The following is a 17,645-nucleotide window of genomic DNA, read 5'->3' as shown; positions in this document are numbered from 1 at the left end:
TGTCCAAGCTGGTGCTCGAACCGGCAACCTTCCGATTACAAGGCGAACTCCCAACTCTTGAGCCGATTTATGGGTGATTTAACCTGGATTTTATACAGATATGCATGCTGTACTTCTCCTTAACCTCCACTTTTCAAATGACTCACTGTATAAATTTTTTCTTGTTTATACGTTTTGTTAAAAAAATTATTTAAAAGCTTGAACAAAACAAAACTTGAACAAAATGATTTAGCCTATGGTATGATGAGGAATGGGCGATGAAATATTTACTCAAACAAACAAAGGTGTTCAGAATATGGATGTTTTACTGTGTAGAGAGTATAGCCAAGCACTCACTGAGGAGTAAAGTAGTTAAAAAAAAACAATTTATTCAGGTCTGAAAAAGCTAGCAGGCTAGAGATGGTGGACAGTCATCAATATGAATACCTCGTGTGAGATATCAGGTTAGAATTTGTTTTATCCAAGGATCTGAATAAATATTCCCTTTACCCATTCATGCCTGTCAACAAATATTTACCTTTTTTCACATTAGACAACAGTAAATATGACAATGTCGCCCATGAGAAATTAAAACTGTTTCCAGACATAGTGTACCTAACATTGTTGACTTTGTTGATCTCATAAAGTGATAGCTTTAGACACCAGTATCCATTCTCAAATAGCTGCCCAGAGTTTGCACTAGACCTTATTTATGTTTGTTTTTTGAAATAAGGAAAAAATCCTTGGATGTCTATAGTGGACTTTGGGTTTGTGTGTTTTGTCTTACAGTAACATGTCTTACAGTAACATTCGACTTGAGCATGCTACACATGTTGTGCTAGTCCTCCACCTGGTAGTTGGTAATGTGTTCTTCTAGTTTTGTTCTTTAGTGGTGGTAGGCAGACAGCTAATACATGCATCACAACCACCTTCTGCTGTTAGTATCTCATTAAATAATAGTAAAGATTGGTAAAACATAGAAAATACATATTTTAAGACCATTCCTGCATAAATCACTGCTGTGCAAAGGTTGAATTGTCACTACACTTTTGAATGTGGGACCTCCATCATTGGACTCTTCAGCACATACTGTAGTGCAATAGGCAAATCATAATATACTGTAAAGTTTCATAATACTATTATTATATGAATTAGTGTTATAATACCCGAGTGTTGGGTAGCTCCACCTAAGTAATGTAGCTAAGTCTGTGTAAAAATGGAGATCGCAGTCTGAGGTTTAAAGTTGCTGAGTGTGTGATGTGTGACATTACGGCACTGAATGTAACACTGCTGTGCCAGAACACCAGTGGAAAGTGGAGTCTTTGCTCCCCTATCTGGTTTTCAAAAACATCTTTAGGCGATTCAATTTTGCGAGACACTGATGGTGCCTTAGTTTTTTGGCAAACACACATGCTACACCTACTAGAAAGGAAGCAGTACCAATGGATCAGTCTGATATTTTCCTTAAAAATTTTGATTGTTAAAAGATGTTATGAAAAAAAAATATATAAGATGATTTAAATCAGCTGTAAATTTCTGATAAATGAGTTTGTAATCATGGGTTTAAACTGTTTTAACCTGGAACTGAGCTTGTGCCAGTACTAATAAGAAGATATGGCTGAACATATAAAAGTAGGACTTCTAAATCTAAATAAATGGTTTCTGATTATCTGAAATTATGTAGAGCTAAAATAAATTTATTTTTTTTAGGGTTTACTTGTCTTTTGTGACAAAGTAGTCAGCTTTATAGTTTTGCATAAGTTTCGTTACTTAAAAATATTTTAAAATTGTGTCACATAACTTCAAATAGATAGCAAATGGTCTTTAAAATGGAGGCATTACAAAGTACATTGTACAATACTTGGTACAGCAGCTTGAATTTGTGAATCCAGTGAGTGAATATGATGAACATTATCTCTTTGAGATAGCTGATCTGCACTGATGCTGCTTAACGGCATAATTAAGTATCTTTAGTCCAATGGTGTGGGTTTACATGGCAAACAATAGGTGTGAGTGTTTCGACACCACTACACCCTACCATTGTGTTTTGCCCTGTGTATCACTATGCTTTTGTTTTGCTCTGAGATCATTATGCAGCCGTCATCCTATTTGGCTTACATTAAGTCCTACCATTAACTGTATTATTTTATTCACAACACTCTAAATCAGTGTCTAAAATTTACTAAACACATCGTAACCATTGCTTAGACATTGGCAAACTCACAGCACTTACATCAGCCAAACACAACACCTTCATGTCCAGATGAAAGCTGATTATTTATTTTATGGTTTAAACAAACATATGATCTCTTTTGCTGAGATGCCAAGAACCAGAGGTGAATGGTTTAAAGTGCTTTTGAATAGACATCGACATATTTGTATTGCTAGTATAACACAAAATTATGATGGAAGTATTGTGATTCCTCAAAATCTGCTGTAAATGGTAACATAGGGAACTATGAATTATTTTTTCCACTATTTACAAAAGTAAAATAGGATTCATTATTAAATTGATTTGTAGTCTCAACAAATGATATTTTGCAACCTATTCTTTTTTCATGTTTGTCTAATCCATACACATGCTATGTTGAGAATTACGACAATGATTGAGAAGGTAGCAGTGAAAATGTCTGTTGTCTAAATTTTGGCGCACAGTGAAAAAAAAAAAAAAAAGCCATTAACTAAGAAAAAAAGACATTGATATCAAATAAGAGTTTATCTCATGTCTTTTGTGTCATGTATTGCTAAAATCTTGCCGTAGGTATTATTATAGGAACCAAAAAGTATGTCTGAAGCTTTTTGGAACAAACTTTTTTTCCCCCTGAAACGAAACAATGATTCCTAGACTCAGATTGCTTTTTTAAGGTTGTCTTTGGAAAGGATATACGATATTGTGCAGAAGTCTTGAATCACAGCTCATTTTTAGGGTGAATTGTTCTTTACTTTGTGAAGAACTTTTTCTTTTCTTTTTCTTTTTTTTTTCTTTCTTTTTTTTTTTACCGAGTTTTACAATAATTTTTTTAAAGTGCTATTGACTAATAGCTCCCCAGACCCTTTGATAGGAGCAGCCTGTCATTAAAGTAGTTTGTTTCCATTTAGTTGAACCTGTCAAAAATGTGAGATAAGACAGTTTGACAGGCAAATAGTATTTTTGTGCCAACAAGATGATTCTCAAAAAGCTATTAGCTTAAAACTTGGGACATCTTGTTATAGTGTGAACTGTATCCTTAAAAAACTGGACAAGTGCAAGGCGAAAGAAGTTGCACCAAAAAAAGAGCCAAAATCCTATTTACAGCTAAGGAAATTGGGGGGGAAATCCAGCAAAACCTGACACAGCACCTGAGAGATGCACCTTTAGCTGATTCATCTGCTGTTCACTGAAGCTTCTTAAGAAAGGGCACCAGTGAGAAAAGACTGACGTATTCCAAATTACACAAGAACTGGATTACACAGTGGTAACAAGTGTTAAGGACTGATTAATCCAAATGTCAAATACCTGATTCTAATTGTTGTTGATATACACAGAAGAGGTAAGGGGAGAGGAACAACAGTGAGTGTCTACAGTCATGTGTAGACTCTCACAGTTGGAGGCTCTGTCATGGGTTGGGGCTGCATTTCAACCAGTGGTTTTGGGGATTGTATCAAAATTGATATAATTATGAACTCAGAAAAGTACCATGAGATTTTGATCCACCATCTGGAAACCATCTGATTGGCAGCGGCTTCATTTTCTTCAGTATGACAACAATCCCAAACACACTGCTAATGCAATAAAAGCATACCTGGATAGAAAAACACAGTGGAGCACTATCATCCATGGATTGGCCTTTCCAAAACCTGGATCTCAGCATTGTTGAAGCAGTGTGGGATGACCTTGGCAAAGATTGAAGCAAAATGCAGCCAAGATCCAAAGAAGAGCCCTAGAAAAACATCGAGAAAATAGGGTGCATTTTGCACAACATTGTATATAAGCTTAAAAGTCAAAGAACTTCTAACCACTCTCTTTGAAATGTTTCTCACTGTTATGCTATTCTATAATGACCATGCCATAAAACTGTAAATATTAAAGAAACTTGACTATAAGGTGGTGATGTTAGTATACGTACTCATGGAAAAATCTCGAGTGTACATTAGACTAAAAAGAAGAAAAAAAGAAATAGTCCCCTGGATTTGGAGGTGGAGGTTAATTAATCTAGCACTTGATTTCTCCGCCTACTCCCTTCTTTGTGTTTCTTGTTATCGTCGGATTTCAAACCAATTTTTCTGGATTTATTTTTAATTTTTTTTAAACATGCCTGATTAAACATTTTTATATGTTATTTACTGATGTGTGTCTCATATGGATAAAGAAGCAGTCAGGAAGGGTTCATGTGACTGTCCCTGAGCTTGTGTGGAGTTGGAACTTTCTTTTTCTTTTTTCTTTTTTTTTGAAGTCCTTGCTTGCCTTGTCTGTTTTTTAATCACACTACACAGGAAGACATCCATAGTTTTGCGTCTTGTTGTTTAAAGTAAAATTGTTGCAAGTTATGTGGTTATGTAACAAAGGATAAAAGCATTTAAAGCTCGGTGCACTTTCTCACATTCACACATCTGACCAATCATTGTGTGAAATATAATGAGAGGGTTTGCTGAAATGATCTGGTTTCTGAAAGTTTCAACAGGAAGTTTTTAGAGAGTATCATCCCCTTATCTCATTTCGCAGTTTCTACATATTTGATTTTTTTCCCCTCGCCTCCTCTCTGTGTGCGTCAGTCCCTCCTACCTCAGACACAGGAGGAAGAGATGCGAGGAGATAGGAGTCGAGGCAACTGGCATTTTACAAAATGAGACATTCGTGGTTGGCAGCCGTCAGTTTAAAGCAATGTCAATTAGCTATGACGGGTGGCACGGCTGCACCATGCTTTGCCTCTTGAATACACTTAATAGTGTTCCAAAAATTTTATAGATTTAATTTACACACAATGCTAAATTGCAATCAAGCTGTACTTTGCATGTAGTGCTAATTAGGAAATGTAGCATGCCAACAGTGCAGATGCAGACATCATCATGCCTCATATCTTAGTTTAAGAATGCCAGCAGATAATTAGACTTTAGCTCCAATCATCACAGTGACTGGAGCCTAAACACTGAACCTTCATTGTCTTAAATTCAGAACATCTGGGAAAAGAAATGGAGAATTTATAGAAAACTTGAAGATAGATGACTTCTCCAACACATGTGGAGCTGATGATCTTTTTTTTTTTTTGGCAAATGGAAACCTAGAGTCTTGTCCAACATATTTTCACTTTTGTTTTATTTGGGAAATCTGTTTTTAATTTTGAGGAGAAAAAAATCTCTCAACAGTTCCACCACTGAGAGATGGAGGCAAACAGTGGTCTTGGCCAGGCTCTATGCATTTTTGGACTTGGATAGTTTCTGATACTGAATTTTCAGTAATAAGGAAGAAGCATGTACGGCATGATTTGTCAAGTAATTGCATGGAACATGTTTCTAAGCCATTTATACATCGGTATGTAGTTTCTGCTGTGAGGAAACTGACAAAAGAAATGGAAAATTCAGGTTGTTTATGGGCACATTTTTGTTTTCATACCAATTTTCTAGTACAAAATGGACCCAGAATGGAGGTGATGATGATGATAATGCTGCTGCTGCTCATGTTAATGCTTTAAAATAACTCCTAATCATAATGCTACCTCTATTCCTGACTCGATCTCTCTTTCTTTCTAGATGCCAGGCCTTTTGTTCAGCCCTGTGTGTCTGACAGTCATCTGGTTTTTATCGTGGTCACTGTGTCCCAGTTGTGCTCAGATCTGGACCGATGAAGGTGAGACACATGCGCACACACAAACTGCATTTGAACACTTTGCGGAAAGACCTTTTCTGTTTTAACAAGAAGATCTGTGACAGTGCACTTTCAAATTCATGTGCAAACACATGTACTTACACACATATTGTGTTAAGGATCAGGGACAGATTCCTGTGTCAGCTATTTTGGGTGCTCTTGACTTATCTTGACTGCAAGTGCTCCTGCAACAGAATGGAAGAAGGAAACATATTTTTAATTTCTTTTTTTTTTTTTTTAAACCCAGTGCATTTACTATGAAAAATGAAATTGTTAGAAGAGCCGTGACCAGAGAAAGTCTCATTACTCACTTTTGTTCCAACAAGAATTTTATTGTTGAGCCTTTTTGGCCTTAGTGCACAGATTTCTACAGCATTGAGATTCTTTCTTTCTCACTTTCTTTTTTTCTTAATTACTCCAACAAAATGAACAGCTTGCCCATAGAACTTCAGCTGAAACTGTCAAAATGTTTCCTTTTCAGTTCTCCTTTTTTCCCCTTCTTTTCCCTGCAGCAATTCCACACTCAGTTTTTATTGTCTGGAAAATACTAAGTTTCACACAGCTTGCAATTTCTGTGTCCACCCTGCCATCGGATTTCAATGTTAGGAGAGACCTGCAACCTTCCTGTGTGTGTGTGTGTGTGTGTGTGTGTGTGTGTGTGTGTGTGTGTGTGTGTGGGTGTGTGTGTGTGGGTGTGGGGGTGTGTGTGTGTGTGTGTGTGTGTGTGTGCCTATGCACGTGTGTCCATGTATGTGGGTATGTGTACTTAAATGCACATTTATGTGTGTGGTTTTATGTCTGTGTGCGCCTGTGCACATGTCTGGGTCCTCTTGCCAGAGGCAGAATCAGATATGAGTGGAACGCTGCGGGTTTGGGGAATAATGTACTTCACTGCCAATAAAACATGAATACACACATTCAGACCAGCCAAATCTTTGAGCTGCACCAAGGCCCCGGGTAGGACACATACATGCTCACACACTCACAAACGCAGAAACAGAGGGAGGATTTTGTGTCTGTGTGTGTGTGTGTGTGTGTGTGTGTGTGTGTGTGTGTGTGTGTGTGTGTGTGTGTGTGTGTGTGTGTGTGTGTGTTTTCAGTGGTTGAAGGGGAAAAGAAAATCTGGGTAAAGCTGTTGGGAGAGGCTCTACAAGAACAAAAGTGGAGGGAAGGAAAGTATTACACAGAAGATGAAACAATACGAAAAGATAAAGGTGAAAGGTAATATTTAACCTACTACGCTTGTTTTGTTATATGGACACAAGTGGGGTTGAATGATTAAACCTTTTTATATAGAAGTTACAGTTAAATGGCTACTGGTTTAGCTTGCAGGTTAAGCAGGTACCCATATCCCAAAAGGCTAAATGCAGCAGCCCAATCTCAACTTGGACCCGAGGGCCTTTGGTGCATGTATGCCCTCACACGCTTTCTCCCTGTTTTCTGTTCACTGCACAATGCACACGTATCTAATCAAGGTGGAAAGTCGAAATGCATAATTAAAATAAGAAATTGCAATGCAATATATTCATTACACATAAATTGAAATGTTGCATATCTTTTCTTTTATTTTGATAATTATGACTTATAGCACATGGAAATTAGAAATCAATTATCTCAGATTATTAGAACATTTACTAAGATCAATCAAAAAAGGATTTACCATAAAGAAATATATAACTTCTAAAAAGTATGTCTTATTTGCTTGTGGCTCCTTTACCATGAATCACTCAATCACTGCTGGGTAGCTTTGATAACATACCTTAGCTCACCTGTATTTTGGAGTTGGTTATTTCTCATCTTTCGGACAAATACCTCTGGCTGTCCAACAAAGCACAGTAGTGACATCAGGAAACAATTTGGCAGTAGTTTGGGCACCATGGGGAAATGCCAAGTCCTACTGGAAAAGGAAATAGTTGGCTTTAGACTTTGGATAAAACCAACCACCACCAACATCGGTTGATGGTATGGCACGCCAAATCATTAAAGACTCCAGAAATGTCAGTCTGTACTTCAAACACCTTGGATTCTGTGCCTTCAAGTCTCTAAGACCTTGATCTAGCAATCGTAAAAGTAAAGTATTTATTTATTTTTCAGAAATCTGTAGTTTTGTTTTTTGGATTTTTTTTGTTTGAGTTTTGCCTGAACCCTTACAAGCTTTTTTTCTTTTAATGTTTCCAGATCTTACTCATTAAGTTGTTGATTGAAGAGCAATTAAACTGATCAAATTAATTCAAACCGTAAATAACAAGATGCAGGCTTATTTTTATTTCCATTATTGAAACTGGAGAGCGTTTTTCTCATTTTGAAAGTTTTAGATGTATCTTTCTATCACAGCTCTGTTTCTAATGTCACTCAGCTTTGTACTCTCCTCTTTGAGCATTTATCTCCTACACTCAAAAATATAAATGCAACCACAAAGTCACTGTGGATCATTGTTCCTCTTTTCCCAGCGGTCTCATTTTGCACAGCTACTAACAGCAGGAGTGCCAGTGAAAACCAAATATTGAAACTGCTGTCAGTAAAGTCGTCATCTTGAGTATGTGTCAAATTTAATTTAGGATTTACTTAGTTGGTCCCCAAAGGGCATACGCAGTTGTTATGGGAGGGGGAAAAATAATATATGTAACAACATATAGTAGATGCCTCTTCTTCTCCATGTGATTTCTGAACATAAAAGGAGGTTTCAGCTTAATGAAGGCACTTTATTAAGTTTGTTACAAGATAATAAGATACAAAAAAAGCTGAATTAATGGAAAATGCAGAATCACAAACCTGGGGTAGATTGTTTGCTACCAAGGGAGGAGAGGTCGGCAGGGAGTATGCATGCCTGAGTGATTGAGGTTAACATTAATGAAGGTGTGTTCGTGGCAGACTGGCAGTCAGTGTTTTTGTTTTTTTTTTCTTTTCCTTCACACTGAATCTACTATAAATGCTGGCATTCACTTTTTGTAGCCAAGCTAAACATACACACAGATACTCATACTGGAGATAGTGTATCAAGTTTGCAAATCACTACAGCCACCTCAAATATTTGCTCAGGTATACACTAGTCTTAGTATTCCTTCAAATCTGCACCACCCTGCAATTTTGTGTGACAGCATGTTGTAGTTTTGCAGATTACAAAGAATATTACTGATATCAAAATTTCATATCCAGAGTCATTAGTATCCATTGTTGCTGGATTTAAATTGGAGAATGATCTTTAAAACTACAAGGTTACATCTGTATCTAATCTTACATTGTTTAATAAATAATATACCAAAAAGCCCTAAACTGTTAGGTTGCCATAGTTGTCTATGGATTAAAGCATAGCTGCAGCAAAGCTGGTGAAGAGGAGGATATCAGAGATAAAACCTAAAAAATCTCAGCAGATAAAACTAAAGTTATCTCCATTATTCAATACAGCAGTAATTTGAAATAGAAATAAATACAAGTCACCGTGAAATATGTTACTGTGTCTTTGTGAAGTTAAGACTGGGAAACCAAGGTGATTTTGAGTCTTCTGTAATCAATGAGTGAGCGTTATCAACAAGAAAATTGAAGGTTCCATATTGTAGAAAGTGAACACTTTTCATATTACAGCACTTCCAAGTTTAAAACTCTCACACGACCTGCCGTACTGTCTCCTTTTGTAGAAGCCAGTACGACAGGATGTTCCTGGTATTTTGGTGAAACGTTTCACTGATCCTCTGTCCATTATTAAATGGCTCCCAGATTGGATTTGCTGATACACAGTAATATTACTTTAATGATGGAGCAGCTTTATACTGTGAGCCAAAGTCTCCTCAGCCTGGTGTCTGCAGGATCCCTTGCCTTGTATGGTCATGTTATTGTGACACGGCAGAATATACTGTAAATGGTGCCGCTTGAATCACATTAATACAGACAATGCTGACACATGGTATGTTAGATTGTGCAATGTGCAGATACTGCAAGCCAGACAACACAGTGCTTTAATATTTTATGCGATGTCTGTGTTTGCAGTGTCAGGCGAGCAGTATGGGCGCTTGGAGTCGAATGTGACACTGGCATGCAATAATTCGGAAATCAGGTAAGGAAGAAAAAAGAGCAACACACTAGCACACTTGTTGTGGTGTTGGAAAGAGTTGTTCAGTATAGCATCTCCATGCATTTGCACGCAGAGCAAATTTGTCATAAAGGTTTTGATGATATTAATTGATATACTGAAAAACTGTTAGACTCATTGTTTTTCTTAGTTATTTTCTTACTCAGAAGGTTCATTTTTAATGTTGGTGTCAAAAGAAGTTTGCCATAGTCCCCAGTGTCATCGGCCTAGAAACCAGTTTGCGGCCATCTGTTAACTACCATTAGGGTCATTAGGGAAGCTGTTTCGAGAGTGGTTGCTGGAGTGTGCTGTGAATTCAATCGCTAAGCCTCAGTCATATTGGCTTAAGGCCAGTCAGTCACTGGTAACCACTGGTCGCTGGGGAATTGTGCGTGTATTCCCAGAGCGGTTGCAGGAAATTGCTTGCTTTTGCCAGGTTAAATTCATTGCAAAGAAGTACATGTTAATGCCCCCAAAACCTCCTCTGATTACTTTGGTCACTTCAGTTTGCTGCTATTTCCTGTAGTATGTAGGGTAGACATTGAATTGACACACAAAGACTTGCCACTTACTTGCTAAGATGCAGTGCAAATCAGGAAAATATAATGTTGCACCTTTTTAAATGTGCTGGTTTCAGCTGTAAAGCACAATTTTTCAAGTTTTACTACAATTTGGTGGTTTGGTGCAGATAGGCCAGGGTCTTGGGTGAACCATGGGTGAATGCGGCAATCCTCTAGCAACCAAAGCAATCACAAGGAAGTTTTTAGTACTCCTTCCTCAACCAATTTTAGCCAACAACCACTTGCCAGCCAATAGGAATATATTTTTCACTAGTGACTGGAGGTTGCCAAGTGGTCTTTAGGCCTGCTTAACCGAGGCCTTAATTACAACAAAGAAACTTAACAGCAGATATCTTACTTAAAAGAAAAACCCGTAAGCTTTACAGAGATGAGACAAAAATAAGATACTACACATAACTGAAGCATAATGCCAGCAAATTCCATCAGAAAAGATTCTGAAGAATTAGTTGATTATACGAACATATACTGTGTCGTCCACAGGACTATAGAAACCTTATCTTTTTATGGCGTATACCTAATTGCTCAAATGGTCAGTCTCAGGTATATTCATGCCTTTACTCTACTGCTAAAATTGTTCATTGTCCTGTAGTGTATTGTATGTGCCTTCATCCTGTTTTTGTCATGCTTGAGTGAAGCACTGGCGTGTTTAACAGTAGTTTTCTGCCCATACAGTTACTATTGGCTTCAATAGCTGCAAGTTAACAGTTATCATTAATTTGGTTAACTTTACTTGCACCTTTCTTGTCATAATGCAGCTAAATAATGTACATGACTTGACATGAATAAGGACGGCTTCTTAATGGCATCAACAAACTGTGCATTTTGTTATTGTTTGAATTGGAGTTGAGATAAAGTCCCCTAAAGCATAATAACCAAAGTCTAACATGTCCCTGACTAGGTTACCTGTGTCGTGGCATCTCAGCCACAGCGCAGTGTTACCATGGCATCAAGTGACACCAAATGGAAGCTTAGTCCTGCTGCGTGTCAACCATTCAGCGCAGGGCACCTACAGCTGCTATGACAACAGTGGGCGGCTCCTCCGTTCTATAAAACTCAGGCTGGGCCGTAAGTGTTCCTGTGACTTGTTAAGCTTGCTCTTAATTTATGGGTTAGCACCATTAAAAAGGTCTGTTCTGTATCTAGTCTTTTGGCATGGGACTGCAGCCTTCAAAAATTCAGTTTTCTAAGCAGAAACCTGTTTGCATCCCTGTGTTACAGGCCCCATGTATACAGTAAGTCTCCCAATCCCCTACAGATCTTAGAGGAAGTTTATGTTTGTGCCCCTGAGAAATTCTCATTTCTTTTACAAATTTATCTCAACATGTTTTTATTTCCCTCTGGATCTGCATTTTTAATGAAGGAATTTAACAGGACAACTTACTGAAACAGTGATAATCAGAGCACCAATGCTGGTCCTCAGAGGAAACTGGTCTTATCGTTTATCAATTAGACAAAATTGCCTCCCACTTCCTATAACTGTCTTGCACAGGAAGCATCTCCCTAAGTAGGCTTCCTTTTGAAGTTCAGGGAATTTTTCCATGGTACTGGTCATTCAATATTTTGGTTAATGTGCAGGAAACTAGGGCACAGACACCGAGCTGTTAATTTTAGACTTGAAGACAAGCCATATAAACTTTAAAATATATAACAACTTATAACAGAGCTCTGAAAAACATCACTCCCTTTCTATCCTGAAAATGATCTATGCCTTACTACTGTTCCCCAGATCCCCCTGGGCGGCTGACCATTTCCTGTCAAGTGCCCAATCACACACATGTTCGCTGCTCCTGGGTAGAAACTGTAAAGACCTTTCTGCCAGCAGAGTATAATGCCTCCTTCAGGTAAGAGCTAGTTACTGCACAGAGTTGAATTTTGAATGCAGTGTGTATAGTTTGAGTAGTATGCTAATATATAGTATATATCAAATTATCCTTCTTTGAGTCTGCTGTTCTTCCTCCAACTTGTCATATGGCTCTTAAGCTGGGCACGCATACCTTTGCAAACTGTAGTGTTCTCAAACAGGAAACAATACACATTTAAAGTGTTTTCATGGACTGCAGTAGACACTAGCAGGAACAAGACTGACTCTTAAGGACTGCTGAGTAAAGATTAGACATTCAGCTGGTGGACAATTCAACAAATAAATAATAAGTGTAAACAAATACAGTCACAATATGACTTTTCTACTCTGAGATGTAAGCATACTGAAGCACTGAACCACAAAAGGGCTATTAGATCTGTTACCTTTTTGCTGTTGAGGTAAATAATTTCACTTGTGCCATTGTCATTTCTGTTCATTTTATCTTTTGTCTCACTGGTAAATGTTTGGCACACTTCGAAAAAATTCTTATTGGGAAACACTAGAAGAGACTGATTCTTAATAATTCATCTGGAATTTACAGACCACACACTACACAGCTTTATCTGGTCACTGTAAACACCATAAGCCTTGGCGGAACAGACTCTCAGAGCTGACATGTACACACTACATTTATATCAGCCTGACATTTATTTAGAGGCTTCAGTATTGAGCTGTGGTGAATTGGTTGTACTATCTTTGCTGTTTTTAGCACATATTTCAGTTGTCATTAACTCTAAATAGCATTTTTTGTGTGTTTTTAAGCAATGGTAAAGAGTGGAGCCCATGCATCGTGGACGTCACCCAGAAGCACTGCGATGTAGTTCACCCTGCTTTCTGGCAGCCCATCCATACCCTTAGAATCACAGAGACGAATGCACTTGGGTCTAAGAATACAACCACCAGTGTTAAATTACACGAGCTATGTAAGATCACGCTAAACACACTTGTGTAATATAGACCTCATATATACATTACATTTTAAGGATTTTTTTCCCATTTCCAAAATATTACCTGCATTATGAATAAACACACAAAACAAATTCTGGGAACACAAAGTGGAATTTCACACATGCACAGGTAAAGTTAAAGCAAACTGGTGTGTACAGAAGACAATGCATCATGATATCTAATGACACACGCCTGTCTTTGTTACTGCTGTTATGACCATGCCCTTGTGATTCTCATATTATGACCTAATTCATCCTGTTTTGCTGCATCACTGTCAAAGATTTACAGTTAACAAACAGTCAGGTGAATAAACAACACTGAGACACTTGTGTAGGTTAACGTGCTGCACGGGTGAAAAGCTCAGAGCGAATCACCCCGAACTGCAGTATTCTTTTATTTTTATAGGTTACATCGTCAATATGCAAATATAATCACATTTCCTGTTACGCAGGTCCTGATGCTGTCTGTGTGTAAGCTGTGTGTGTGTGTCACAGAGTATGTGTGTTGCAGGTCAATTTCTAAGAATAATATAATGCAAGTCAACTTCTGCGGATATGTATTTCTGTACTGGTCTCTTGCGGTAAATGCCAGTGTCACAGGGTCAGCTTCCTGTTTCTACAGAAAACTGTGTCTGGTGAAATATGTATAACATAACTTTTGAAGAATAAGCAAATAAAACAATAAAAACTACCTAACAATCACTGTCTACATTTTCACTGCTCTCGAATAGAGGCGTTCATAGCTGTTTGAGATCTGTGAATGGCCATTAGATGTTGTTCACCATTTTTCCCATTCTCTGCATTTTTGTTTAACACACAGGTGAGGGCAATATTTAAAACAATGACAATAGTTAATGAAATCATTGAAGTTAAATTGGATTCATTGTACCAGTTGTACCAGGTCATGATTTTGTTTCAACATACTTTATTTCATTAACGTCATTATTTTAGAGTTTTTGATCACCAATAGTAACATCAAAGTAAAACAGCATGAGAGATTTTGTATGTTTTTTGCCCAGTGAAAATAACAAAATATAATACTTAATCAAATTTGATTTAATCCTGTGTTTTCCAGTAAAACCAGACCCTCCAGAGTCAGTGTTGGTGAAGGAACTTGAAGGGTATCCAAAGAAGCTACTGATCTCATGGAGATTTCCCTCTTCCTGGCCCCAGCATGATGCTTTTCCTTTGATATTTCATATCAGATATAGGCCACAGGGCTCTATGTTCTGGTCAGAGGTTCGTAAGCAAGACCGTTGATTTCACTTCAATGTCGATGGGGTTGTAGTTAGGAATAAACTTGAACATGCACATTGGAGAAAATATAAAAAATGTTTCAAATATTTTACCAGCAGTTGAAAATAATTTTTTGATTTCCAACTGATAAAGCACAACTTTCTGCTTTTATAAACTGAGATAAAACATTAAAAGCCGCACAACTGTTTCACTGTTTTTGTTTTGGTAGGTCACTTTAAACACACTACAGCTAAACACAAGGGGGGAAGTGTTGGTCATGAACTTCTGCATTGCGGTTTCTTTGTTTTAACTTTCCAAGTTGACTGCTACCATCTTGTTTGTGTGTGTGTGTGTGTGTGTGTGTGTGTGTGTGTGTGTGTGTGTGTGTGTGTGTGTGTGTGTGTGTGTGTGTGTGCTCCTTCCCTGACATGTTTCTCTCTCTTTTTAACCAGATTTACTCTTTGGATAATTCAATTGTAATATGGGACGCTCTGGCAGGCCACCTTCACCAGGTTCAGGTCCAAACCCGTGATGAAATTAACGCGGAGAGCCAGTGGAGTGAATGGTCTCCTCTGCTACTCGGCAGGCCCTGGGAAGGTAGGAGGAAAAATTAAAGTAGTCCGTATCAGTCATTTTATTTTGAGAGTAAATTTACGATGCAAAAAGCGATCAATAAATTAAGGCATTATATAGATTTGATTAAAAGGTAACACGATCAAATAATTATCTTTAAATACACTTAAAGTTGAATCACATTCAGTTAAGAGTAGTATTAGAACTTTTATTAAAGGCTTTGTACTATTCCTGTCTACTGACTGAAGTAAAAAACTTACTCTGGGCCTGTGTTTGCCTTACAGACTATACCACCCCTGAGCCTGATGTGGAGCCAGAGGACATCTTTACTCTCCCAACCAAATCAAAGCCTGAAGCCTCCACTCCAAAGTCACGGGGTAAGACACCAAATGAAAACTGTTATTACAATCAGCTATGTTGGGGGTCAACTAGAGTGCAGCTAATGTCACTAGATTAGTACTACACCACCTAGGTTGCTACCACAATTACCACAACCCCTTTTAGCACTACTAATATTAGACCTGCTCTGTAACAGTTGCTATTACCGTTTCATTACTAAGTAATTTTAACCATAAATGATTTTCATTTATTAGCATGTTTTTAGCAGATTGTTTTTTTCCGCTCTCCCTCTGTCTAGATTTTACTCAGTTATCTTCAACAGCTGAGAAGCTGAGGCATTATTTACAGTTATTAGAGGAATTAAACACATAGCAGTAGAATGAAAATTATGTTTATATATGCATTTTGCTTTCCTATAGCACTTAGAAAGGTCTTTCTGGTTCTTTGACCCAATAGCCCCTTGAATTAGTGTGGATGGCCTGACCTTATGTTTTGTAAAAGTTTTACAAAACATAAGACATTTTTAACTCGAGAGTCCCAGACTCCGGGTTAGGTTCGGAGAGTAGTCTGGCACTTAGTTGTGGTTGTCAAACTTAAGGGTAAGAGGCTTGGGGATGCGTTAATGTCTGCGATGTCATCACAAAGACAGCCAATTATACATTTCCCTTGTGTGTATGTGTGGTCCTCCTCCTCCCCCTCACACATAGCATGGGGTAGACAGCAGTCACTGTGGAGGAAATACTACTATCAGAGAACAATTTTTAGCCAAAATATGAGCACCTCTTGTCCAAGTGATTTTTAAGTGCACTTGATACTGCACTTACTCCAGTTTCCAGTAACATGCCCAACAAGTTTGAAGTGGATCAGATGAACAGTTACTGAGATAGAGGGGAAAAAAGAGAAATATGTTTTTTTAATGATGTAGGTGTCCTTCAGTGTATCTATTGGCCCTTTTTTGAGCATATATTAGATGAAAATGATTGAAAACCACTGAACTATGCGAATCATAGCCTAATAAGCGCAAGACGAGATGTTTTTACCTTGTGTTTTGGTGGCATTGAGAAGGCTCATCGGGCATTGATGCAGCAGCAATCTCTAGGAAGGCATTTATTATGGTTATTACTTGTTACTTGATAGAACAGTGCAAGTAGCTTGTGCCTGGCTTCATCACCAAATTACATATAATTGCAGTAATTGGCACCTGTGGGTTGTCATGTTTTCTACGATGCTGTGTGCACACTGGATGAAAGCAAAGTACATGGCAAGCTCAGGTATACATGGGAAAAAAACAGAGTTAAAAGCAGCCTGCAGCTGCAAGCATGCCGTCTAAAATATACACATCCAGGATACGCACAACAAGTATACACCCACCCACACGCAGTATATACAAGGAGACAACTACAGGTTTGGCAGTGGAGGACAGGCTAAAAGCCTGTGACTGGTGCTGTTGGATTATTTAAACTGGTGTCCTGTGAAGCAGATGTCTTCTTCTATTTGTGTCAGCGTGTGAGAGAAAGCACTGTCGTTTGCAGATGTGCTCATAAATCACCTTTTAATGCTGTCAGTAATATGCACTTTTGCTTTTTCGTTTTTGGATGTGTTGGTACTTTTACAGTTCGGGTTGATGTTTTCTCTCATTTGTGTATGTGAAAGCGAGTTGTTTACTCCTCTCAGTATAATAAATGCATGTTTGGATGAAAAGCCATAATGGCAGATTTCAAATTAGCTTCTCACCAGGGAGTAATTAAATCCAGGAACACACACAGCTTTTTTTCTTTCCATTTTTGTCTCACATAGATGTGTAAACTTCTTTTTTTTTTCTCCCCATGTTATGCCAATTTGGACTTTTATTGTATTTATTTCACTGCACTTTTACATCTGCTTATTCCATCATGTGTGCGTTCGTCTCTCTGCAATGTCCTGTGTGAATTCTGTCATCTGTCCTTCTCTGTACCTCCCACCCTGCTTGTTTTGCTGAACCTCCCTTCTCCTCTGCTCCTCTTCTCTTCCCACCCAGGTTCTAAACACGGGGATGAAGGTAATTTAGGTCTGGTGATTCTCCTGGTTTTGTTCTCAGTGGTCATCCTCACCACCATCTTTTCCCTCATCTTTGTTGTGTGGTAAGAAAAATACACACACAGGCATATCCCACATCCACAGTCCATGACTGTGTGGTCTGTGTCTCTGTTTTAGTTTGAGTAACATTTTTTTTCTTTTTCTT

At 38.0% G+C, this 17,645-nt stretch overlaps 1 protein-coding gene across 3 annotated transcripts in view; it reads left to right on the top strand.

The window, feature by feature from the left end:
- il11ra (interleukin 11 receptor subunit alpha) overlaps positions 1 to 17,645 on the top strand; it is a 52,743-nt gene that overhangs the window by 30,482 nt on the left and 4,616 nt on the right. For 2 of the 3 annotated variants that reach the window (XM_080874379.1, XM_080874378.1), the window contains exons 2-10: positions 5,707 to 5,803; positions 9,806 to 9,872; positions 11,367 to 11,533; positions 12,195 to 12,309; positions 13,092 to 13,252; positions 14,352 to 14,515; positions 14,965 to 15,109; positions 15,370 to 15,462; positions 17,442 to 17,544. In XM_080874379.1, the coding sequence (XP_080730505.1) occupies positions 5,707 to 5,803; positions 9,806 to 9,872; positions 11,367 to 11,533; positions 12,195 to 12,309; positions 13,092 to 13,252; positions 14,352 to 14,515; positions 14,965 to 15,109; positions 15,370 to 15,462; positions 17,442 to 17,544 (1,112 nt within the window). Of the gene's footprint in view, positions 1 to 5,706; positions 5,804 to 6,514; positions 7,043 to 9,805; positions 9,873 to 11,366; positions 11,534 to 12,194; positions 12,310 to 13,091; positions 13,253 to 14,351; positions 14,516 to 14,964; positions 15,110 to 15,369; positions 15,463 to 17,441; positions 17,545 to 17,645 lie in introns of those variants that run through there. The other variant, XM_080874380.1, reaches the window with a different exon arrangement.

The sequence above is a fragment of the Rhamphochromis sp. 'chilingali' genome (genome assembly GCF_963969265.1).
Source record: "Rhamphochromis sp. 'chilingali' genome assembly, chromosome: 2".
Lineage (NCBI taxonomy): Eukaryota > Metazoa > Chordata > Actinopteri > Cichliformes > Cichlidae > Rhamphochromis > Rhamphochromis sp. 'chilingali'.
The sequence above is the reverse complement of the archived record's forward strand: the minus strand, read 5'-3'. Positions and strand labels throughout refer to the sequence as shown.